General features: G+C 33.4%; 2 protein-coding genes across 5 annotated transcripts; one reads left to right on the forward strand and one right to left on the reverse strand.

Moving 5' to 3' along the window:
• The first annotated feature begins 2357 nt into the window (after window positions 1-2357).
• Window positions 2358-24304, forward strand: LOC123665075 (sodium/bile acid cotransporter-like). Its single transcript, XM_045599423.1, has 11 exons — window positions 2358-2520; window positions 7465-7617; window positions 9217-9350; window positions 11022-11141; window positions 17581-17755; window positions 18213-18475; window positions 19059-19245; window positions 20120-20195; window positions 21035-21048; window positions 22172-22278; window positions 23906-24304. The coding sequence occupies exons 1-11, from the start codon at window positions 2358-2360 to the stop codon at window positions 23930-23932; spliced, it is 1419 nt and encodes a 472-aa protein (XP_045455379.1). The 3' UTR covers window positions 23933-24304.
• LOC123665076 lies at window positions 13116-16179 on the reverse strand. Of its 4 annotated transcripts, none has more exons than XR_006744981.1 (3): window positions 14640-16179; window positions 13782-14271; window positions 13116-13170 (listed from the first exon to the last, which is right to left on the reverse strand). XR_006744981.1 is itself a non-coding variant. In XM_045599424.1 (2 exons), exons 1-2 carry the CDS (start codon window positions 15816-15818, stop codon window positions 14233-14235), a joined length of 1218 nt encoding a protein of 405 aa, XP_045455380.1. In that variant the 5' UTR covers window positions 15819-16179; the 3' UTR covers window positions 13759-14232. The 4 variants fall into 4 exon arrangements, 1 of the variants encoding a protein (XP_045455380.1); XR_006744983.1 differs by lacking the exon at window positions 13116-13170 and having other exon boundaries at window positions 13759-13868; window positions 14129-14271; XR_006744982.1 differs by lacking the exon at window positions 13116-13170 and having other exon boundaries at window positions 13759-13868; window positions 14109-14271.
• Window positions 24305-25256: the final 952 nt, after the last annotated feature.

The raw sequence follows: 25256 nt of genomic DNA on the forward strand, positions 1-25256 counted from the left end.
TTTAATGAAGTTTATTTAGAGTTTCAATGGTTGAACCGATATAACTGCCATGATGTTATAAACTAGTAGTTTTATCTTGTATTTTAATTTTACTTGTATTTTTATTTTATTTTGTAGTTTATCTTGCTATAAATTTCACAATATTGTGTTATATTACGTTTCATTTTTTCCAATCTGAGATTAAATGGCTTCGGTTTTCCCGAATTCAAAACTGTTTTTGAATTTTTTTTTAATTATTAAATAACAACCTATAAAACGACTTATTTAGAAAAAGCTACTACACGAATCTTACAAAAAATTTAAGAGTCATTGTCCAGTGAATATAGTCATCAGAATAAAATTGACTATATATAAATATAGTTTTTTAATACATAATACTATTGGTATAATCCTGGTAAACTGTGACATTAAACAAAGAAGTTTAGTGTTATCACAAATTATGTCCGGTTTAACGAAAACATTTAAAAAATTTAAAACCATTTTTCGTACAATATAATCGGTACTAGGTGAATGCAATCTCAATTTTGTTTTTTAAGTGATTGCAAGGTTAAAGTTACTTTGTTTTAAAACTTACAGTTGATAGGTACGTACGACGAAGCCGTATTAAACAAACAAAAGTGCACACAGAAAAATATTCTTTTTAACGTCGACTACCTTAAACAGGTAAAATCAATAAATAATAAAAATATTTTTACGTCTCTGTTCTTATCAACACTGCGCTGTGGGTATGACACATACTCATAGAAGGGTAAGCAATACTTACTGAGCATTAAAATCAAAGCGGTTAAAACCGCACGGGTCGCTTAGTTGTAAATAAAATCCTTATTACACCTGGTAACGAAAATGCCTCGGTTTTCTCAACGAAATCTGTATTCAAGGACAACAATATCAAAGTCGCGTAATAAACGCACGACCAACTTTCTGATTTTAAAGAGCTTTTTATAAAGGTTTTTTTTCAACCTCGATATAATGCGAAATAATATTATTGTTATCGTGATTATTTTGCTAAATTCCGCATTTATTTATTAAAAAAGTTGATGTTTTGAAGAGGTAATATTTTAAACATTAATCATAGAAAATAATGTTAAAAATATATTTACTTACTACAGCTGACCCCGCAAACGTTGTTTTGCCATATATCTTATAAACTCCCCCTTAATCCCCCTCCCCTCCTTTATAACTTAGGAGTATGAAAAATAGATGTTGGTCAATTCTCAGACCTACCCGATGTGCACACAAAATATCATAAAAATCGGTCCAGCCGTTTCGGAGGAGTATTGTAACTAACATCTAATCTATCATCTATCTAATTTTATATATAAGATAGTAAAACTAGAAGGCTAGCGAACATATTTTATTTTATATGCTTAACAAAAGGGTTGCTAATAGCGAATTAAGTCGCTATTACAGCTAGTATACACACACATCAGCCTATCGCAGTCCACTGCTGGACATAGGCCTCCACAAGTTCTCGCCAAAAATGGCGTGAACTCATGTGTTACCCATAGTCACCACGCTGGGCAGGCAAGTTGGTGACCGCAGGGCTGGCTTTGTCGCACCGAAGACGCTGCTGCCCGTCTTCGGCCTGTGAATTTCAAAGCCAGCAGTTAGTCGCCTCTCGCAACGACACCCATGGGAAGAGAGGGGCTGGCTATTTTCTTAACTACCGTAACCATACAGCTAAGCTAGTATACAGTTTGAGCTTTTTTTTTCTTTTCTATGAAACTAATAAAACAATTAAAATCACATATATGAATTTCAAAAGATATGCAGATATAAAATCTTTTATATTGCTAAAAGTGGTAGGTAATTATTATTTATTGATAAACTTTGCTAAATACATTCTTATCATTGGTTATCTCTACGTGACGGCTGCCACGGCTAAAGACAGATTTTTTATCAATTGTCAACCTTATATACCTTCGTCATAAGTGAAAAACGTTTATGAATAGGGTGAATTTATTTAATTGATCTTTATTAATTTATTCAGCTCTCTTCGAGTCTGGCCGTGGGTGTAACCAGACATAATATTGTTTAAAATGTGTTTATAATTAGTACTTATATTGAGGATTTTTTTGATATTACAAATAGTAAATTAGTGTTAATTTTAAAATAAGTGAGTTTTAGTAATGTTTGTTTTAGATCATCTCTTTTTTTTATAACAGTAGGTACAATTAGGATTAATGGTTTTCAATTATTCAAAAATGAAACGAATGATTTCGCCATATCACGTAGTTCTTACAGCACTACAGAATAACTAATTTACATATATTGAAGAATAACTAAGTGAACTGCATTGTACTATTACGAATATAACTTTTTAACGATATTTTTTTGTTTCAGTGTACGCAACAAGAATGTGTCCGATATGGCCGTTGCATCTAATAATACTCTACATATTGGCTATATGCCCCATGTGGGTCATATGCCAGGCTGCGCCGAAACTGCTAGCTACATTTCTAACAGATACCGCGGAAGTCCACATGAATCAATACTATTATGTCAATTTAAACGTTACAGGTAAGAAGAAGTCTAATACTAATACTAATAATTATAAGGAAAGTTTTTATGAATTTTGTCCACTACTAAAAAATTACATAATTCCTGAATGATAAAGGATTTATTTTCATAATGAGTTCACGCATAGCGGTGGGCTTAGGTCAGCTAGGAATAAATATAATTGTGTTTGCTCGTAAATGAAAAAAAAAACCGACCTCAATTACATCGACGAGTTATTCAACGTAGCTAGGCGAAAACATAGTCAAGTAAATATGTATTATAAGATATTACTCGATTACTTATCAGATCTCGATTAAATTGAAGTGAACCACATGATAAGCAGCACCTTTTGATTAAAAAAAAAACATCGACATCGGTTCATCCAGTCAAAAGTTCTGAGGTAACATACATAAAAAAAACAGTCGAATAAGAACTTCCTTTTTTGAAATCGGTTAAAAAGAAACTTAAAAGTCAATTATAATATACTAGCTGTGCCCGCGGCTTCGCCCGCGTTGAAATCAGTTTGTCACAAAGTTTTCCCGGCAAACTTCCAGTGAAACTCTCATCAAAATCGGCTTTGCCGTTCCGTAAACCTTCCTCTTGAAGCCCTCTCTCCATTTGTGAAACCGCATGAAAATCCGTTAAGTAGATTTTGAGGGAATCGGTCACATACGCTTTTGGGAACTTTGTTTTATAATACACTAACTGTTGCCCGCGACTACGTCCACGTGGTTATGAAGATATGCATTACTATTAAGATGCTTAACGCAAATTATTTTATTATTTCAGTCACTTGAAATGCTTATCACTCTGAGTAACTTTTTCAAAGGCACAATTTAGTATAATTTAATAGTTATTTTTATAAAACCTCTCTATACACCACATTTTTAGTTTTATTTTCAGGCTGCAGTATGAATAACCTATCAGGCGAACTTGTTGCTACTGTATATGTTTCATACAAACTATCAACCCCAATTAAACCCCCTTAGCGATGGAATATCGCAAAATCCGTTCTTAGCGGACGTCTACTAACTATAATCTACCTCCCTGCCAAATTTCATCTTTGTCCATCTTGGATGGATGGACCATCCAGCAGTTTTTGAGTTCTCGTGATGTCAATCAGTGACCTTTCTCTTTTATATATATAGATTACGATGTATTATTTGGACACTTCCTCGCCGTCTATAGAGCATACATTTTAAATTTCAAGTCTCTTACCTTAATAACATATGACTTTCATATAAACTTCCAACCCCCGTTTTATCCCCTTATGGATCGAGTTTCGTAAAATCCGTTCTCAGCGGATGTTTACGCCCTATAAGGAACCTATCTGCAAAATTTCAAGTTTGTAGCTGTTATAGTTTCAGAGATTTCGTGATGAGTGAGTCAACCTACCATACCCCATTTTAACCCCAAAAGGGAGTTGATTTCTAAAGATACATTATTTAAACACCTTCTCAACATCTATAGAGCATACATTTTAAATTTCTAGTCTCTTACTTCAAAAACATAGGACTTTCATACAAACTTCCAACCCCCGTTTTATCACGTTAGGGGTCGAGTTTCATAAAATTCGTTCTTAGCAAATGTATATGCTCTATAAGGAACCTACTTGCCAATTTTCAAATTTGTAGCTGTTATAGTTTCGGAGATTTCGAGATGAGTAAGTCAACCTACCATCCCCCGTTTTAACCCCAAAAGGGAGTTGATTTCTAAAGATACATTATTTGAACACCTTCTCACTATCTATAGAGCATACATTTTAAATTTCAAGTCTCTTCCTCCAAAAACATAGGAATTTCATACAAACTTCCAACACCTGTTTTATCCCTTTAGGGGTAGATTTTCATAAAATTCGTTCTTAGCAAATGTATACGCCCTATAAGAAACGTACCTGCCAAATTTCAAGTTTGTAGGTATTATAGTTTCGGAGATTTCGTGATGAGTGAATCAACCTACCATCCCCCGTTTTAGCCCCAAAAGGGAGTTGATTTCTAAATATACATTATTTGGACACCTTCTCACCATCTATAGAGCATACATTTTAAATTTTAAGTCTCTTACTTCAAAAACATAGGACTTTCATACAAACTTCCAAACCCCGTTTTACCCTCTTAGGGGTCGAGTTTTGTAAAACCCCTTCTTAGCGAATGTCTACGCCCTATACGAAGCTTATCTGCCAAATTTCAAGTTTGTAGATGTTATAGTTTCGGAGATTTCGTGATGAGTGAGTAAACCTACCATCCCCCGTTTTAACCCCAAAAGGGAGTTGATTTCTAAAGATTCATTATTTGAACATCTTCTCATCATCTATAAGGTATACATTTTAAATTTCAAGTCTCTTACTTCAAAAACATGGGACTTTCATACAAACTTCCAACCCCCTTTTTACCCCCTTAAGGGTCGAATTTTGTAAAATTCGTTCTTAGCGGATGTCTACGCCCTATAAGGAGCCTTTCTGCTAAATTTCAAGTTTGTAACTGTTATAGTTTCGGAGATTTCGTGATCAGTGAGCCGATCTACTATCCCCCGTTTTAACCCAAAAAGGGGTTGATTTCTAAAGATACATTATTTGGACACCTTTTCACCATCTATCTATAGAGCTTACATTTGAAATTTCAAGTCTCTTACGTCAAAAACATGGGACTCTCATACAAACTTCCAACCCCCATTTTACCCCCTTAGGGGTTGAGTTTCGTAAAATCCGTTCTTAGCGGATGTCTACTTCCTATAAGGAGCCTACCTGCCAAATTTCAAGTTTGTAGGTGTTATAGTTTCAGAGATTTCGTGATGAATGACCTTTCGCGTTTATATATATTATAGAATAGATAGATAGATTATAGATTATAGATAAAGCGATATTTTGCTTTATAAGTACTACTAGTGGTCGGCCAGTGGTCAAAATTCGACGATATTTCATTTAAATTATAAGTTTGAATATTGTTAAGATTATGTTGTCAAACGTGCACACAGTGCGTGTGTGTGTCAAATACATAGTAGTGTGTGTAGTGTTTTTTTATATATTTATTATATTTTAATCCATAATTAAAAAAAAATTGCATTCTGCACTGCTTCTCTATATGAACTATAAGTGTGCGAAATTTCATACTCCTCCGTCCGCGCAACTTTCATAAAAAAGGTACAAAGTTTTTGCTTCACGTATTAATATATAAGTAGATTTTATTATACACGTTCTATAAGGATACAAAAAGCTATCCTCTATCTCATTTACTAGATCTTTCGTCCATAAAGTTTTATACATAAACTTTAAACATATAATGAAAATTATGTTTATTTAAATTAATATAATTACATATACGCAGTTGCAAAGAGGATGAGCAGCACACAAACCTATTATTCAATATTTAGCATGCAATTTTATTTTCAATTCTAACTTTAATTATACTTATTATAAGTACAAAATAATTAAATATTGTACAATTGTATAAAGGTAAACGTTTTATAAAGATAATAATTGAGTTTGCTCGCAAACGAAAAATAAAACGGACTTCAATTACATTGACGAGTAAATCAACGTAGATAGACGAAAAAATAGTCAAGTAAAGTTACGCGTTATCAAAGATTACTCAAAAACTAGTTATCAGATCTCAATAAAATTTATATGTGACCACATGACAAACATAAGCTTTCGATGAAATTAAAAATTATTAAAATCGGTACACCCAGTAAAAAGTTATTGCCGATTTTCAAGAGATTCCCTCGATTTCTGTGGGATCCCATCATCAGATCTTGGTTTCCATATCATTGTACTAAACTAGGGATATCTTCTTTCTAACAAAAAAAGAATTATCAAAATCGGTACACCCAGTAAAAAGTTATTGCGGATTTTCAAGAATTTCCCTCGATTTCTCTGGGATTCCATCATCAGATCCTGGTTTCCTTATTATGGTACTAAACTAGGGATATCTCCTTTCCAACAAGAACAAGAATTATCAAAATCGGTACATCCAGTAGAAAGTTATGCGGTATAATACAAAGTAGGTCGACGAAAAAAGCGTCATGTAAAAACGCATTATTAGATATAGCTCGAAAAGTAGTTGTTAGATCTCAAATAAATTCAAATGGGACCAATTGACACACACCACCTTTCGATTTAAAAAAAAATTGTCGAAATCGGTCCACGCGGTCAAAAGTTCTGATGTAACATACATAAAAAAAATACAGTCGAATTGAGAACCTCCTCCTTTTTTGGAAGTCGGTTAAAAAAGGGTTGAATTCTTAAATTATGTTACATTTTGACTCTCGTGACAGTTGCTAAGTAATAATAATTGAGATAGAGTGACACCATATTCTACCTGCCTCTTAAATTACAAACGCCAAAAATGGCGTGAACTCATGTTTTTTTTTTTGTATTGATACCTTGTAAATATTTATCTGTTCAGTTATTATAAGTGATAGCGTGTCTTAGTCACGAATAATATAACCTTCCAATAATAATATAACGAATAATAGAACACGCAAAAATTTTATACATAAACCGAATGAGTATGAGCGAAGATTAGCCCTAAACCACGAATACATAATCTTTATCGACCTTTAAAAGAAATCTTCATTGTATATCTATCTATCTCTGCATATTTCAAGGACAAATATCTATGAACAATTAATTTAACCGTTAATCACAAATTCATAATGTTTCAAATATTCTTTTCTATTACAAATTTGGTAAACAAGCGTACGATCCGTTTGAGGGTAAGCGGATATCGTAGCTTATGGACGCTTGTAACACCTAACACCTGTATTATAAACTGCTGGCTCTACCCCCACAGGAATACACCACTATTTGAGAGCAGTGTTCCTTGGCTGTGATCTTCAACTTCGAACCTAATTGAGAATCATGTTTTTTTAAACCGGTTAAAATACATTTTGTGGATCATTTTCATTCCTTTGTAACACTGTCCAGTGTTACCCAATTACTTATATTTAACAATTTTGCATCCACAGGTTCGGATCTTCAAGTAGGCGATCAGTTGTCACTAAGAACTGTCAATGAACACATAGCAACAGCAGAATGGAACTCAACGTCACAGTTCACAAGTGAAGATGTAAACACGGGTCGTTTTCAAGGCAGATTTAGGGTAGATGGACATTTTCTTGGTAAGTTGTATATGACTTCTTAGTTTCCCTCTTTTTTTACTTAGTTAAACCACTTTTCCATGATTCATCTACAGTAAAATTTGAAAGTACTAATAACTAATTTGTAATAGAGTGGTTTTAAAATAGGTAGGAACTTAAAATTAGGTACTTTTTATTAAGACTTGGTTTAAAATTACTTGAATTGGTTTCTGAGTAGAAGCTTCTGAAAATGACGTCCTGGACTAATGGATAAGTAATGGACGTTTCCATTACTTATTCAGTTTAGAATTAACCTCCCTATAAACTTAGTGGTTGGTAACTCTTGTCTTTCTGTCTATAATAAAGAATATAAGATCATCTTTGTATATAAATTACTATAGTTGTACCTTGAGCATGTTTCTACGCTTTTTTATTATTATTTTTTTTTGTTTTTTTTTTTGGTCATACCAACTCAGAAACCTTTGTAGGCTCATTCACAACACTTTGCTGAAGATCATGACAGTCATGATCAAATGCATGGCTTACGATTCTATAAAGGGCATACAGACAATCATTCATATATATATATATATATATATATATATATATATATATATATATATATATATATATACATACACCTGTCTTCTCACAGTCTTATAACAGTGTTACACTAAAAAACAAAGATAAAATTTTAAGTAAAAAAACGTTATTACAGTAGTTGTAATTTATGTAATCAGGTAATTCGATAACTTCGGAATATACATTGCAACTTTAATGTTTTCGAGTTCATCGATCTTTCGCCCTCACTTATAATCACCTTCATATTGTACAAGTACTTACAACAATTGCGTAAGTTTTGATAAAATATATACATGTTATTAACATATTTTACTTTTATTTAAATTTACATTATGATTTTCAAAATTTTAAATATTACTTGAAATAAAATTGATGAAGTGTTAAAAATCGGAGGTTAAATAAAATACCAACTATAGTTATTAATGAGATTAAATATATTAAAATATAAATATCTTTATATATATTTAAATATAATTTTAATCAAAGTGACTTGTATACATAAGTATCCATTTCACATTATTTATACATTTATCCATTAAGTTAGAATTAAGAAATAGGCTGAAACATGTAATGTGAACTAGACCATTTTATGGGACAAAGCATTGGTAAAGCGTAAAATTATCTGTATATTAGATATCAAATCACAAATTAGTTTATTCAAGTAGTATTTAAGGGCAATCGAATCATCACCGTACAAAGTAGGTTTATTTATTTTATTAATTCAGTAAATTCAGCCTACTGCAGTCCACTTCTGGATATAGGCCTCTGGTCTTCCCAAGTTCGCGCCAGACATTCCGGTTTTCCGCAATCCTTATCCAGCCTACACCTAATAATTTAATTAATTAAAGTTAATGTAATGATTCCGAATGTAGATTCTGCTGAAAAGAAACTTAACATTCAGTCATATGTTCTGCTTCAAAGTTAGCGTTACTAAACATATTATTGATAGAGTAGTAATTTGTGTTCTTCGAACATCTATATGCATTTTTTTCGTGTATATAATTTTGTATCAAATAATATACTTTGTCTTTTAATAGATTACTTGAATTATTTTTACAGGCAGGACAGAGGTAGTCGTCGAGGGGAGACGTGGCTCTGAAACACTTCTCGTGGAGAATGGCACTCTACCCGTGACAGTGACGAGGCCTCAGCGGGTTATAGACACTATATTTACTACCAGTGTTGCTGTTTTTGTAAGTTATTTTATATTAGCTCCGTTCCGCGGTTTCACCCGCTTTAATTTGAGGAAACGCGTACTTTTTATTTTATTTTATATAGCCTATAGCCTTCCTCGGTAAACGGCCTATCCAACAGAAAAATAATTTTTAACTCGATCTTAGCGCGTTCAAACAAATAGACAAGTTTTCAGATTTATAATATTACTGCTGCTACAATGCGAGTTGGCGGATATTATTATTATCCGCCAACACGCATTGTAGCAGCGTGGTAGATTAAGCTCTGATTGTTTTCCAACATGGGGAAAGAGGCCTATTCCCAGCTGTGGGATATTACAGGCTGACGCGTAGCGTAGATAAATGTATCGATACCTAAACAGTAAAACTGTAACTGACCGATGTCTGTAGTTTTGTACATGAGATGTTTACGAAAAAATAATTATGGCGAGTATCGGTGTTTCCCATAAAAACTAAAACATTTATATTACAATATATCTATCTGTCTATATCTGAGTTCCCCAATCATACGGAACCTGCATTCGATTTGATCCTGTTTTTGCATTTTTTGATAAAGTGAAACCAAAATCTTGTGTAGGTTTAATCTTGATACACTGTCTATAGTGCGTTCAACGAGCCGAGATACCAAATGTAAACAAACCAAATGCGAGGTCATTTAACTATGCAGGATTTTGTAACCTTTTTTTTTCTTACACAAAAATTTTAAATGTAAAATATATTTATATTTTGTAATTACTGAATTAAATATAATTATGTATTTAAGATTTGATACTTCTTAAATAATAATTATCAAAATATAAAAAATCACCCAAGCGCTTCAGGACACGAAATGAAATAAAAATAAATAATACAAATTCAAAGGGCCGTACGCGGTCCGATTGTTTTCAAGGCCAGTTAAAATATCGTTCGACCTTGCAGAGAGACGTGCAGCAGATAGCAAACAAACAAGATAGAAAGAGAAAGACTATATTTTGTTTGTTCCGTCGTCGCTACGAAAAAATGATGGGCTTTGTTTACATTTGGTATCTCTTCTCGTTGAACAGACTATAGTAGTGGAGTTATTACTCTATAAATAAACAAAATAAAGAAATTCTTAGGCTTCAGCTAGAATTCAGATTTCACCCGTACTAAAAACACATGAGAATTGAGAGCGCTTGGTTATTCATCGCGCGAATTATATGTATTTTCTCGCCACAAACATTACCAATAGTTATTTTTTTAAAAACGCAACATATAAAATGTTCTTCATACTTATTTCAATTACCATGCTTAATCTTAAGTCCATAACTTCTATATTTACTGAGATATTAAGGTTTTAATACAAAAATAGAAGTAACTTTACGATTTTTTTGTATCGAGAAAATTTTATGGAATCGTGTTTTCGAAACATATGAAAGATAGTTTATGTCCTATACTTTACCATACATAAATTTCAAACTTAAATATTCAGTAGTTTGGAAGATATGAAAATACTGCCGAGTGGAAAATAAGCAATTTGAGGTAGCATACACTCTTAACGAATGAAAATTAAATTATTTTTTTTAATAAATGAATCAGTGTTAGTAATTATCATTGTATTGCATATTTGTATCATTGTACTGAAATCATAACGAAGTCGTTTTGTACGACAAATATTCTTGAAAATTTTTTTAGTAATAATTTTATTTCCAGATATCGTTAATTTTCATTAATTTCGGATGCGCTATGCACTGGCCGTCAGTTAAGGGTGTTCTGAAGAGACCTATCGGGCCACTTATCGGGGTTTGTGGACAGTTCATATTCATGCCTCTGGTAAGATAATTTTTAAATAAATATCTTTAACATACGCACACATACATATAGCAAATAACACTGCTCCCAAGTCGTGTCGTGGTCCTGTGGTGAGTAAGGTAGCTTAATACAACTTACCTTCACTTAGGCCGTATACGTGTTTGCCACGTAGTAATCTCACTCAAGTGCTTTAACTATTCCGTTAGAGCAGTTTGTAGTGCTTTCTACCCCGCATTTGATATCTAGCCTGATTCTAAATGTACTATTTATATTAATGTATACCTTTATGTAATTGTCGAAAAAAAAATGTAACTATATCAGTCAGCTGTTACCTTGAACACAGGCATTAAATTCCTTACTTTAGGAACAGATGACTATATGTATGTTAAAAGGTGAAATGATTGAGATGCTCTGTAACTGTATGTATCATCTGTAAAACTACATATATATGTGGGGATGGAAATAATAGGCGTAAACTCACTAAACAACTTTATTACAAAAAAAGAACACCTTGATCACCTTTACTTCGTCGTACCGAATCCGCCATAACTCATCCTCCCCGCTCTCGACCAATCACAAGCCGTTTCCCTTATCGTTCCATTTTACACAATTTATTACATCGTATTAATTACATAATCACCTTAAATTAAATTAAATAATATCTAATTATATAAAATAAAAATCCTACAGTTTCGGTCATCCTGCTGAAGTCTGTCCCCAGACTTCCCTCAACCAACTACTTTTTACAGAGTTTTAATTTTAAACTAGCTGAAAATAACAAATTTTGAATAAATACAACAATTTTAATACATCACAATCTCTTAATTTTAATCTCTCACATAGTACAATGCAATGGATAGACACTATTTTATTAAACTCACTAAATATAAAGTTTTCAACACTATATATTAATTTTACAATTTACACAACAGTAGTTATTAGAAATAAACATTAAATTATGAAAGGTAAATAGTTCATTGAGAATCTGCACCATATTTCTGACCTCAAAGACGCTATGCCTTGGACAACCATTTGAACTGAGCTCATACTACAACTCAACTGAAAAAATAACGAAAAAAAATGAAATTAGATGTGATTCAATATATGTACCTAGCTTTAAGGAACTGGCCACTGCTTCATGTACTCAGCACAGGTAGACGTCACATATGGTCACATACCTTCTGTTGACCTATCTACTTTTTCAACATGATATCTATCATTCCCCTTTACTTTAGTTATCCGATAAGGTCCCAAATATTTTGATTTTAATTTCATGCCTGGACCGAACTGTGTCCTCTTAATAGCCACCATATCTCCTATGTTATATTTCTTACTCTCCCTTCTATTCTTATTAAACTGTTTTTTGTTTTCCTCTTGAATTTTGAATATATGCTCCTTTGCCTTTATCCTTAATTGTTCTCTATCATCATTATAAATTTCTGCGGCTTCTTGTTGTAACAAAATCACTAGCTCCATATCCTCTTTATTTTTCATGTCTCTTCCAATCAAGAGTTTAAAAGGTGTTGTATTTATACTTCTATGATACGTGCAATTGAGTGCTCGCTGTACTTTACTGACATGTTGATACCATAAACCTGGATCTTGAATACACAGTTTTGTCAACATTGGTATTATGATACGATGAATACGCTCCACCTGTCCGTTACCACGAGGCACTCCCGTTGTAACTTCTATATGCAATATAGTCTCATCTTCACAATACTGCTTAAATTCACTGCTGGTGAATGCAGTCCTCTTATCTGTAATTATTCTATCTGGATTTCCAAACATTTGCTGTAAAATATAGATGTGGTCGACTTGGTAGGAAATAACCATACAAATTTTGTAAAGGCATCTACAATTGTCAGAATGTAATTATACTGCTTATGTGTTGCTGTCAGTGGACCTACATGATCAAGATGTAAAGTTTGGAGTGGTAATGATTCCTTCTCTATTGGGCTTAAGAATCCCTCCTGTTTTCCATTCTTTCTTGATGCTAGTATGCAAGGTATGCACGTCAACATATAGTCATCTAGCTTCTTATCTACATCTGAAATAAAATAATCCCTGTTAATCAAATCTTTCATTTTTCTGATAGAAAAATGACCATTGTTATGTATTTTCGCAATTATTTCCTTCTCCATATCTCTTGGTACAACAATCAAACGTTGATTTCCTTTGTAGAGTATATTGTTTTCCATCCAGTAATCCTTGTATGTACTTGTTTTTAGAATTTCCTTAATAGCCTTTAAACCTTCGTCTCTGTCTTGAGCTTCTTTTAGTTGATTATGAATGCTATTCACCATAACTCCAATGTATGGACTTCTACTTAAAGCATCGACATGCCTCATCCTCGAACCTGCTCGGTGTTCCACCTTATAATCATATTCTTGTAGCAGTAAAACCCATCTTGCAACCCTGGTTACCAAGTCTTTTTTCTTTAATGTCATCTCAAAAGCTAAACAGTCAGTCACAATTGTGAAGGGAATACCAATTAAATATTTACGGAACTTCTTAACACCTTCTACCACTGCTAGAGCTTCTAATTCGTAGCTGGAATACTTCATCTCCGCTTCAGATGTTTTTCTACTCATGTAGTAAACTGGGTGATAAAGAGATTCATTGGGGTCTTTTTTGCATGAGAATAGCAGAATATGCTACCTGAGAAGCATCCGTGTGCAACTGTGTCTCCAAAGCTGGGTCAAAAATTCTCAACACGGGATGTTCTGTTAACTTCTGCTTCAACATCTGAAAAGCATGAGTTTCTTTTATGCCAAAATAAAAATGTTTATCCTTTTTGAGTAGATCTGTAAGAGGTTTCGCTATCATTGAATAATCCAAAATAAATTTTCGAAAGTACGAGGTAAGTCCAACAAAACTTTGTAACTCCTTCTGATTTTTAGGTTGTGGAAATCTAATCACTGCATCTGTCTTATCAGTAGATGGTTTTATAGTATTATTTTCAATCACATGTCCTAGATACTCAACTCTAGTTGTAAGTAACTCACTCTTTCGCCAGTTGATTTGCAAACCATACTCAGCCGCTCTTTGCAGGACTTTCCTTAGCTTCTCTACTCCTTGCTTATACGATATTGCTGGTATTATTACATCGTCAATGAATATCAGCACTCCATCCTCCGCAATCTGGTTCCTAAAAATAGAATTTATGAACCGAGTAAAATAGTTAGGGCAAATAGATAAGCCAAAAGGTGCTCGGGTGAATTCATATTGTCCGTTCTGGGTTACAAATGATGTATACTTTGTACACTTTTCATTAATTTTTAGGTGGAAAAATGCATCTTTCAAATCTAGTTTACTATAAATTTTTGCTCCTAATAATTTATCAATGTGGTCTTCTATTACTGGAAGTGGAAATTCATCTTTAACTATTTTAGCATTAATTTTTCTGTAATCTACGCATATCCTTGTCGAACCATCCTTTTTTCTTACCAGTACTAAAGGACTTGCATATTCTGAATAACTAGATTTAATAATACCATTACGTAACCACTCACTTACTTGATTATCTACCAACTGTTGTTCTTTGATAGCCAAACGCCTTGGTCTCTGTGCGACAGGAATGTCATCCTTCATAACAATGTGCATCTCAATAGGTGCCTCCTTGGTTTGAACAGGAGAATATTTTTTCACAAGATCCTCCACTTCAGTCTTTAGCTTCTGATCTGGCACATACACAATTGGTTCTTCTGTAACACCTGTAAACAAGCAATGTGACATACCACCATTCTCTTGTGACCAAACATTCACTACCCCTTTATTGAAAACAAGGTTTGTGTTTTGCAGAAATGGTTGACCTAAAATTACATTATAAGGCATAACCCCTTTGGGCACAACATAAAATATATAACTAAAGCAGTGTCCATCAAAGTCTACTTCACATTCAATCTTCCCTAATGAATAAATCTTTGTAGCACCAAGTCCAGTAAATTCTATATTTTCCTTTACGTAGGAGGTAACACTTAGTTCGAAAAACAAGTCTTGCGATATTAAATTTAGATCACTACCGGAATCTATTAAACATTCAACTTTTAAACCACCAATTTCAATTAATTTCACTGATTTATTATTCCTACACTGTATGTTCACATTTAACGCCTGTTGACATTGACAGCTTTGACAGATACGCCTTTCAGAGCTGTCGCTTGCGCCGCCATTTTGATCAGTAGTGTCAGAACGCTCTCCGGCTGTGACGTCATCACCACCGGAAGTCGCCTGCGCATTCGCTGCCGACTTCAAGTACATAGCGCGAGGCTGCCATCTTGCCGCGCGAGCTTCACTAACGCCAACTTCATGTCGTTTGTTGAACTTCTCACCATCCCGCCCTTCAACGCATGACGTCGCAATATGGCCGAACTCGTTACATTTGTAGCATTTAACACCATTTTTACATTTACTTGCTATGTGATCTTTTTCACCACACTTGAAACAGCGTCGAACCGATGCACAATCGGCTTTCTTTTCTTTTGATGATAATTGTGGTGAATCCTGACGATTTTTTGCTATCTTCTTTTTCATATTTTCATAAATAGTCAATTTTTCTTTTAGCATAGGATATGTAGTGACACCATACAAAATAGCTTTATTACACTCATAATCAATTATTCCATCAACTATATACTGTATCGCTATATAGTCAGGGATTTTTCCTCTCCTTCCCAACTCCTTCATAACGAGCATATACTAATAATAAGTCTCATCTTTTTTTTTCTTCCTTGCCGACATTAGCTCATGCAGTTCTTTAATATTGACCGAGTCGGGAAATTCCTTTAATAACGCCGTTTTAAAATCATCATAACTTTTAAATACTTTTTCTGACCTGACCCACAGCTCCGCGCTGCCCGTCAGACAACGCCGCGCCACGATAAGTTTTTGTGCCGGTGTCCACCCAAATAGCTCGCCGTTTTCATCTAAATCTAGCAGCCATTTAGAAGAGCTGAGTGTTTTGTCGTTACCGTTAAATTTAGAAATTATACCTTCGTAAAGATGTGAGGCCATCGCATTCAAATGGCTCGCCACGTGGATTCGCCCGCCATCACCGTTACTTTTGTCTTCGTCCGCCATCTCCTTACTTTCTTCACCTTTTACGCCTTGAATACTCCTTCCTCGCCTTTAATACACCTCCTTGCCACCGTAGATATGACCTTGCCCGGCATGCGACGAAAAATGTTATTTGACTTCTTCCCATACACCTATACTATATTTCCATCCCGGACGAACCCCCAAAATTGTGGGGATGGAAATAATAGGCGTAAACTCACTAAACAACTTTATTACAAAAAAAGAACACCTTGATCACCTTTACTTCGTCGTACCGAATCCGCCATAACTCATCCTCCCCGCTCTCGACCAATCACAAGCCGTTTCCCTTATCGTTCCATTTTACACAATTTATTACATCGTATTAATTACATAATCACATTAAATTAAATTAAATAATATCTAATTATATAAAATAAAAATCCTACATATATATATATATATATATATATATATATATATATATATATATATATATATATATATATATGTGCTGTGTGGCTACGGCACTAAAGAATTTAGCCACCCCCTCTCTTCCCGTGGGTGTCGTAAGAGGCGACTAAGGGATAACAAGGTTCCACAACCATCTTGGAACTTAAGAAGCCGACCGATGGCGGGATAACCATCCAACTGCTGGCTTTGAAATACACAGGCCGAAGACGGGCAGCAGCGTCTTTGGTGCGACAAAGCCAGTACTGCGGTCACCAACCCGCCTGCCCAGCGTGGTGACTATGGGCAAAACACATGAGTTCACGTTATTTTTGACGTAAACTTGTGGAGGCCTATGTCCAGCAGTGGACTGTATAGGCTGTAATGATGATATATATATATATATATATATATATATATATATATATATATATATATTTAAATCTTTATTTAATTAAAATAGTTGGGTCACGAAGTGATGGCGCTCCTGTAGGAGCAGCTTCTATACAATTAATCTCTATAACAATCTTTTTATTACAAATATCGATGTCTTAATCCTATCAACACTAATTTATATAGCATTCTCGCCTCTCCAGACGTTGGAAAGGCCAGAATACTATTCCGTATTCCTGTGTCAAAAGAATTTACACGGCTTCTGATAAAAAATTCTGCCCTTTCTGCTTTGTTCCGGACGCATTCACCGTCTTCTATTTTCAACCGACTTCAAAAAAGGAGGAGGTTACTTATTATTTATGTATGTTCGGGGATAACTTCGTCGTTTATGAACCGATTTTGACAATTCTTTTTTTGTTAGAAAGGAGATATCCTAAGTGTGGTACCATGTTAAGGAAGGAAACTAGGATCTGATGATAGGATCCCAGAGAAATACATACATTACTTGCAAACAAATGATTTATAATAGACTATATATTTATATTATAAAGATATTTATTTAGTGTTATTTCCTCCACAGATATCGTTCGGGCTCGGTTTCCTTATCTTCCCGGACACTCCAGCCATGAGACTGGGAATGTTCTTTACCGGAGTGGCCCCAGGGGGCGGAGCCTCCAACATCTGGACTTTTATTTTGGGAGGAAACCTCAACCTGTCACTGGCTATGACCACCATCTCAACCTTGGCTGCATTTGGTATGCCAATATCTGATTCATACTAGTTTGCTGATGTATTTGATCCTGTCGCTGTCTAATTTCAGGGTAAAAATTAACCTATGTTTGAATCCAGGTCCTTAATATACTCTATAAATAAAAATGGACCACTACCTGCACTGGACCAGCATAAAGGAAAAAAATTCCAACCCTTCTGTTATTACTTTATGAAAGTAGATTTGTGCTCCGCAACTACCTGTACTGACTGGCCTATGCCAAGTTATACAATAATTAAAAAACAATTAATATATCCATATAAGAACAATAAGTAATACCTTTTTTATTGTAAAATTACTATAATAATAATAATACTTTTTCACGATTTTTTTGCGGTTGCTCTAAAATTAAAATTGAATTTGCTCCAAAAAGGGAATCATTAAAGTTAACTAACATTGTTTTAAACCTACAATTTTTACGTAACTGTATATGTCTTTTTCAGGTTTCATGCCAGCTTGGCTTTTCTCTCTCGGCCAAGTGGTATTCGCTGACGCAAATATCGTAGTGCCATACACCCGTATCGCCACATTTGTAGTTGGTCTATTAATACCTTTAGCCATTGGTGTTGGCATGCAGAAGGTGACTCCAAGAATAGCAACCTTCATGGTCAAAATTCTTAAGGGATTCTCGACCACTATACTGCTTTTCATCATAATCTTCGCGATAGTCACCAATTTGTATATCTTCGAGTTGTTCACTTGGCAGGTCAGTGTGAAATTTGATTTAATAATATTGAGATAGGTTACGAATTTATTTAAGCCTATTTATATTTTAAAAAATATTCATTTTTCCTTCTATTTATTGGGGCATACTAGTATTCAAAATAGTATATAAAATAATATTTAAAGTAATACAAACTCCTTTTACCACATTTTAATAGAAAACTGTAAGACGATCATAATTCCCAGACCGACGAGCCACAATAACATAATATACCTATTAAACTAATAGTTGCCGCACAATTAATTTGCTATTACGGTTTTATTGAACAAAACGATTGTCTTTTTTGTGTATAGGAACCAGGATATAGTGTTCATACAACATAATCAATGTGGAATTAAAAAAAAGCATTATTAGTTTCAATTAATGATGTTACGGAGCTTCGGCTCCGACTCCGACTCTGATAAGTTGGAACTCACGATTATTATTGCACTGATTGAACTTTCAATGAAAACCACCGTCTCAAAAGCTTAGGAATCGAAGGTGCCATAATAATCGGAAGTTTCTACTTACTGGAGTCGGAGTCAAAGCTCTGTAACATCCCTAGTTTCAAGTATGTGGTTTCCAGATTGTAGTAGCTGGCGTGTGTATCCCCTGGCTGGGCTACCTGGCGGGCTACGTGGGGGCCCGGCTCCTCCAACAGTCCCATGAAGACGCCATCGCAATCTCAATGGAGATTGGCATCCAGAACACCGGCATTTCCATCTTTTTACTGCGATACGCGCTACCGCAACCCGAGGCTGACCTCACCACTGGTATAAGCTTCTTCATACCTTCGATACCTCTTGATACTTCTCGACACCTCGTGATATTTCTCGATGCCTCTCGTTACCTCTTAACACATATTCATTTCTCTTGACACATTTAGATACCTCTCATTAGCTCTTGACACGTCTTAATAACTCTTGACACCTCTCAATATCTCTTGATACTTTTAAATACTTCTCGTTAGCTCTTGACAACTCTTGATACCTCTCAATGCCTTTTCAATCTTTTTCCAAGCCAATTGTGAGAAGTGATTTATTATAACCTACCGTTTGGCTTTTCTGCAATAATTGCTGTCATTACTTGTGTTATTGTTGTGACAATCTGATAGAGACTTGCCATCCAACAATATTGTATGATAAAACAATAAGTGATTCAGGATTTTCATTTATACTAAATAAACATATTTAATTTAATATTGTTAGTAGCATAGGTGTCCATGGATCATGTCTTTAATGTACTTCATTTCACTTCAGCCTATCGCAGACCACTGCTGGACATAGGCCTCCACAAGTTCGCGCCAAAAATGGCGTGAACTCATGTGTTGCCCATAGTCACCACGCTGGGCAGGCGGGTTGGTGACCGCAGGGCTGGCTTTGTCGCACCGAAGACGCTGATGCCCGTCTTCGGCCTGTGAATTTCAAAGCCAGCAGTTGGATGGTTATCCCGCCACCGGTCGGCTTTTTAAGTTCCAAGGTGGTAATGGAACTGTGCTATCCCTTAGTCGCCTCTTACGACACCCTCGGGAAGAGAGGAGGTGGCTATATTCTTTACTGCCGTAACCACACAGCATATACTACATATATACAGCATGTACTTCATTTAATTAAATATAATTAATTAATTTATTCTTTCCTATTTCAGTGGTACCAGTCGCAGTGGCGATCATGACACCGATCCCAAATACAATTGTATACATTATACAAAAGATCATGGGCTGGTATGTATAAATGATTTAACTAAAGTGTGATGTTAGTGTGTTGTTTATTATATAGGTGTCATTTTATAATTAATTTTAAGTCAGTAATTTTAATATAATTTTCTTTTTTTTTAATAATCAAATTGGTTGTAGACGCTTTTTCAAGGGATTCATGTAGTCATATGATCAATTATTATTTGTTTTGGTTCATTTTATGTTCAAGCTCCAGGAGAGACTAAGTTTACAGCGGGACCTTTTTTCTACGTGATTTTTGACGTACTTATAAATTTTGTAATAAGTCTTGTGTTTACGAAAAATTTGCTGGAAAATGTTTTTTTTTTTTTTTTTACTGTACCATTTAAAATATACAAGCCAAAATATGTAGTTTGATGTTTTTAACTTAGTTATCATTATGTGTAAGCTGCTAAAATTTTGTTAAATTTCATCAAAGTCGGTTGCTTGTAAAAACTAACAAGAATATTGAAATTTACTCTTTTGGCCGCGGCAGCAAACTTTGTAACGTAACAGTTATTTATTTATTTTTATAATAATTAGAAACTCAATACTACATAATAATAAAAAGACTGTTAACTTAAACGTTACTACACTTTTGACCGCGGTATAATATATTAATTGAATTTCTTAAAAAATGAATCAACAAAAATATTCATTAAAAATCAAATAGTATAACATAAATACAAAAAATAGGAATATTGTCTCATGTACTCGTCTATAAATTACTGGGTTAATGTTACCTGTGGGTTAGTTGTGTCCACTACCCCGTAGTTTACCATGATCAAGTTTTAAAAGGGTATGTTTTTGTTTTCCATACAATGTCATCATTACCATACGCGCGTTAGCCGGGGATGTAAGCGTACGTATTCTACACCATACCGGTGGTGGTCGCTTGGGTTTCTGTATGTTTACCGTGAACATGAGAAATGGTTGCTTTGGTGTTTTGTAATGCATATATTTCTGCTTCATTCTGTATTGTCCTTTTTTATGTTCTTTCTTCTTACATTGTAGGTTTGTCATTTATTTTCATAAACCTCCTCCACCTCTTACATCGGTTGTAGATAAATTCCATTTACGTAGATATATTTATTTACAGGCCATATTGAATAGAATAAGCCCATTAAGGCCTGTTTCGCCTTAATTAAGAAACATAAACCTAACCTGTAAATCACGGAAGTGGAATTTTCTTCAAAGTTGTAATGAATCAGTCTTTCTTTTTATACAACTAGGTCGGCAAACAAGCCAACGGCTCACCTGATTGTAAGCGATTGCTGTAGCTTATAGACGTATGCAACACTAGAAGCATCCCAAGCGCGTTGCCGACCCTAACCCCTATTTCCCCCGGGAGCTCTGGTTACTCACCAACAGGAATACAACACTGCTTGAAAAAAGCATTATTTAGCTGTGACCTTCTGTGAGGTCGAGGTACGACCCCGGGCTGCTCCATATTTTGAGATGGAAATTTCCTGCTGTGCCCTACACTCTGTCTGATCGAGTAAGATTGTCTGTGACAGATATTTAAATACACTAAACTATACAAATAAAATTTATTCGTTTCTCTCTTTTTTCTCTATCTTTCTTTACCTTTTAAGTTATTTGATCTTAACTCTTATCACAGTACTTTATATTTTTCATAAAAAAATTTAACCCGTAATAAAAGTGAAGGTCAAATAATTTTAATTACTATTTCTCATGTTCTAATTGAGATTCGAATACTGTAAGTACTTTTTTAAATAAATTTATAATTATGTAATCTTGTAAAAGAAACTAAACAATGCTTTTTATATACAATGTATATTTATGTGGGTATTTCTACAAACATTTTTCTAGTTATATTATATCTTTATATATATTATCATACGTTATTATAATTTCCAAAATTTGTAGAACCACCCTCATAAAATTCAATTCAAATATAAGCTTTGTAAATAGCGAAAATATTTATAATGCTTATATAATAATCGTATTATTTATATCCACAGCTTTAGAAACCGAAATGCCCACAAAAAAATGTCAGAAGACGACCTCAAGCAAGTGTCCCCGGCCGCTGAGCCCGGCGTCGTCGCAACCATTGATGTTAAATAAACAGGTCACTCGTCTTGGATAGCATACTTTTAGCCTTAAAAATAATGCCCATAACGATAAAAAAAGAATTAAAAAAAAAAAAGTACCTGTGTGTGTGTGTGCAATTCACGCACGGTAGAAGTGAAACTTTTGAAAAGTTGTGGGAAGGCCGTTGCGATTTATTCTATCGACGATGATGACGGTCACCTGAAAAAAGTCATAAGCGCCATGCAAAACGCGTTACGTGTTTGTTTCTTTATCGTGACGCATTTTTGTTTCATCGCGTTTTAAATCATAACGATTCTAAAGAAGTTTATTTTCAAAAACGTTATTTAAATTTAATTTTAGGCTGTATGGTTTATATAACTTTGCCTCGTTGCTACCGTTGATGTCCAATAAACAGGTTTTGTGTCTTGCGATAGCGCAGTTATAGCGTAGAGGCTAAGATTACATGACTTACTTGACTTAATATCTTATGGCCCCTAGGTGAGGTAGAGGGCTTCCACAGGGCTTCACAGTACACCTTAGGTTACATACGACCAATTAAATAAAAGAATAAAAAATTGTGTGAAGAACTTTTTGGGCTGTATAATTTTATCAGGAAATTTACACTTTAAGCGTGAAATCTAAGGTTACAGTTAATTAAAAAAAAAGTAAATTGAAGAATTTTTTAGAAAGCATATAAAAACAGTTTGACTCCAGAGAAGAATTAATAGAGCACCAAATGTCTCTATAGTACGTATTTATGTATGTATGTTCAATATATAAATCATGTCTGTTATATAAAATGATATGATATATTTGGGCTGGTACCTATATAGTCATGTATTAATATTTATTTTTTATTTATTTATTGTAAATAATTTAAAGAATCTATTTAAGATGTACCGCGAGGACTAAGAAAAAATATTTGATGTGTTATTTACTTAACATTTTAAATAATATATTATTTACTTTCGAATCACGTAGGACTACTTTAATAAGAGGGATTTTTAATGCTTACTTCAAACTAACAATACTTGTCTTCTTAACCCCTTGTTTCGTTTACTGTAGCTATCATAAGTAATGGTAAATAGTTTTGTAGCCTCTATTTAAATGAGCCTATTAGTAGAAGTACAAACAAAAGTAAAATATGCATGCCAGCTTAAGGTGAATATTCCGGTCAAAGGTTTCTGTACATTCTGGGTTTCAAGTTGGGCTTACTATAGAGCTTTATGATTGCTGTAATTTTTCAACTGTTAAACCTAAATCCTTGAATTATTTCAAGGACACACTTTAAAGTGTCTGCTTTCTAGTAAATAAATAAAAAGATTGTCATCCCCTAGTGCAAAGAAACCGTGCCGAATTCCAGAATATAAGATTTTTTTTACTAATGCTCAAGCTCGTAGTATACACTAAAATGTTGCCTGGTTTCATTTTAATTTACTCAGTAGGTTTAGTGGGATAGATATAATCAGAGAGATAGAAAAAAATGAAAATATAAATTTGTAATATAGAAATTTTTTTTTTTTTTTTATTTAACTTCAATTATATGCCCTGGATGAAATGTTCGAAAAAATCTGTAAAATTGCCCTTGTTACAGTTTTATTTTGAATAAAGATGTTAATCTTTAAATATTTTTTTACTTACTATTGTATTTATTTAATTTATAGGAGGAGAATTGGTCATCATCTTCGTAAACTAGCCGTATACAAGATTTGTTATAAAACTAACAAACCTCAACAGAAACTACATGTTTAAACTGGATCTGTAATTTTACTTACTTTTTTATATTTATAAAACATGTGTGATTTGGAAATATCTTTTCAAAAAGTGGTCTATGGAGCTTCTTTTTTTTATATACAATTCCATCATTAGATAACAATGACTTTAAATATCTACACAAAGAACAAATTTTGATAACATTTACATCTTTAAAAATTAATTTGTGAACGCATTGCGTATTTTATATAAATACTTACTTTACATATCGTAGCGGAGCCTTCATATGTTTTGGCTGAGTATTGTGTATGAATTGAATAAAGTCAAATTGACATTCCTTTTAAGAGACACAAAAATCTCGTATGTGACTTATACATGTATAAAAAGATTTTACTACATGTTTTTATTTTTTAAATCACGTAAATTTTACAGTCCTTTGCAGCAGTTAAATGAAATTTTTCTTTTTTTTTTGTATACATGTTCGTTGCCTGTTAATTTTCTTATAATAAATTTTATTTTTAATAACTAAGAACCATTTACGAGATGTTTTATGTAAATTTATTTGAATTCACCTATAAAATTTTTGATCGCGTTTTTTTAATACTATATATTATACACTTGTAATACTGTTGAAATATTTTCTTTTTTAATTATTTTTCCAATGTTCATAGTTAATTTCAGTAGAATATGCATTTTAAATACTTTAACAAATAATTTAAGGTTGCCTGGAAGAGATCGCTCATTAGCGATAAGGCCGCCTTTTGTACTTAATTCCTGTTTTTATTTTTGTAATTTTGCTCTCTTGGTGTACAATATAGAGTTTTTATTATTATCATTATTATTTAAATGGAAACAAAATTAACGAAACTAAAATGATAACAAATTTTGTTGCCTGTTAATGTGTTATACATTTTTGATATTAGATTTTTGGATTGGATTTTGAGATTTGGATTGTAAGCATGTGTTGTTTACACGTATAAATTCTATTGAAATTAACTATAAATATAGTAGAAGAATATAATAAGAACAATTTATAATTTAAGATTGTAATTGAAACAAGCTCATACAAAAGAAATATTTTCAATTTATAAATAAAAATAAACACCAATCAATAACGTACTGTATTCATTATATTGAATACCGATATTTTTGCAAAACTATTTTTAACTTAAATGGATATTTTTTTTTGTGTATTTTGATTTTTTGTTAGTCGTAGTGATCTCAAGCTGGACTTGTTGGATTTTCACATGACTGGTTTTATAGGTGAAACAGATGTGAATAGACTGCTTATTTAATAAGATT

This window comes from Melitaea cinxia, chromosome 23 (genome assembly GCF_905220565.1).
Source record: "Melitaea cinxia chromosome 23, ilMelCinx1.1, whole genome shotgun sequence".
Lineage (NCBI taxonomy): Eukaryota > Metazoa > Arthropoda > Insecta > Lepidoptera > Nymphalidae > Melitaea > Melitaea cinxia.

What these genes read in the sequence shown, in the direction of transcription:
- LOC123665076 (XM_045599424.1), bottom strand. Translation starts at nt 15,818, where the DNA reads ATGCTCGTTATGAAGGAGTTGGGAAGGAGAGGAAAAATCCCTGACTAT. An exon ending in AACAGTTGGTAGATAATCAA is followed by an intron (nt 14,272 to 14,639) that starts GTAAGTGAGTGG and finishes TTCTATTTTTAG; the next exon opens with GAACCAGATTGCGGAGGATG.
- LOC123665075 (XM_045599423.1), top strand. Translation starts at nt 2,358, where the DNA reads ATGTGTCCGATATGGCCGTTGCATCTAATAATACTCTACATATTGGCT. An exon ending in GGTAGATGGACATTTTCTTG is followed by an intron (nt 7,618 to 9,216) that starts GTAAGTTGTATA and finishes TTATTTTTACAG; the next exon opens with GCAGGACAGAGGTAGTCGTC. An exon ending in CATTGATGTTAAATAAACAG is followed by an intron (nt 22,279 to 23,905) that starts GTCACTCGTCTT and finishes TTTAATTTATAG; the next exon opens with GAGGAGAATTGGTCATCATC.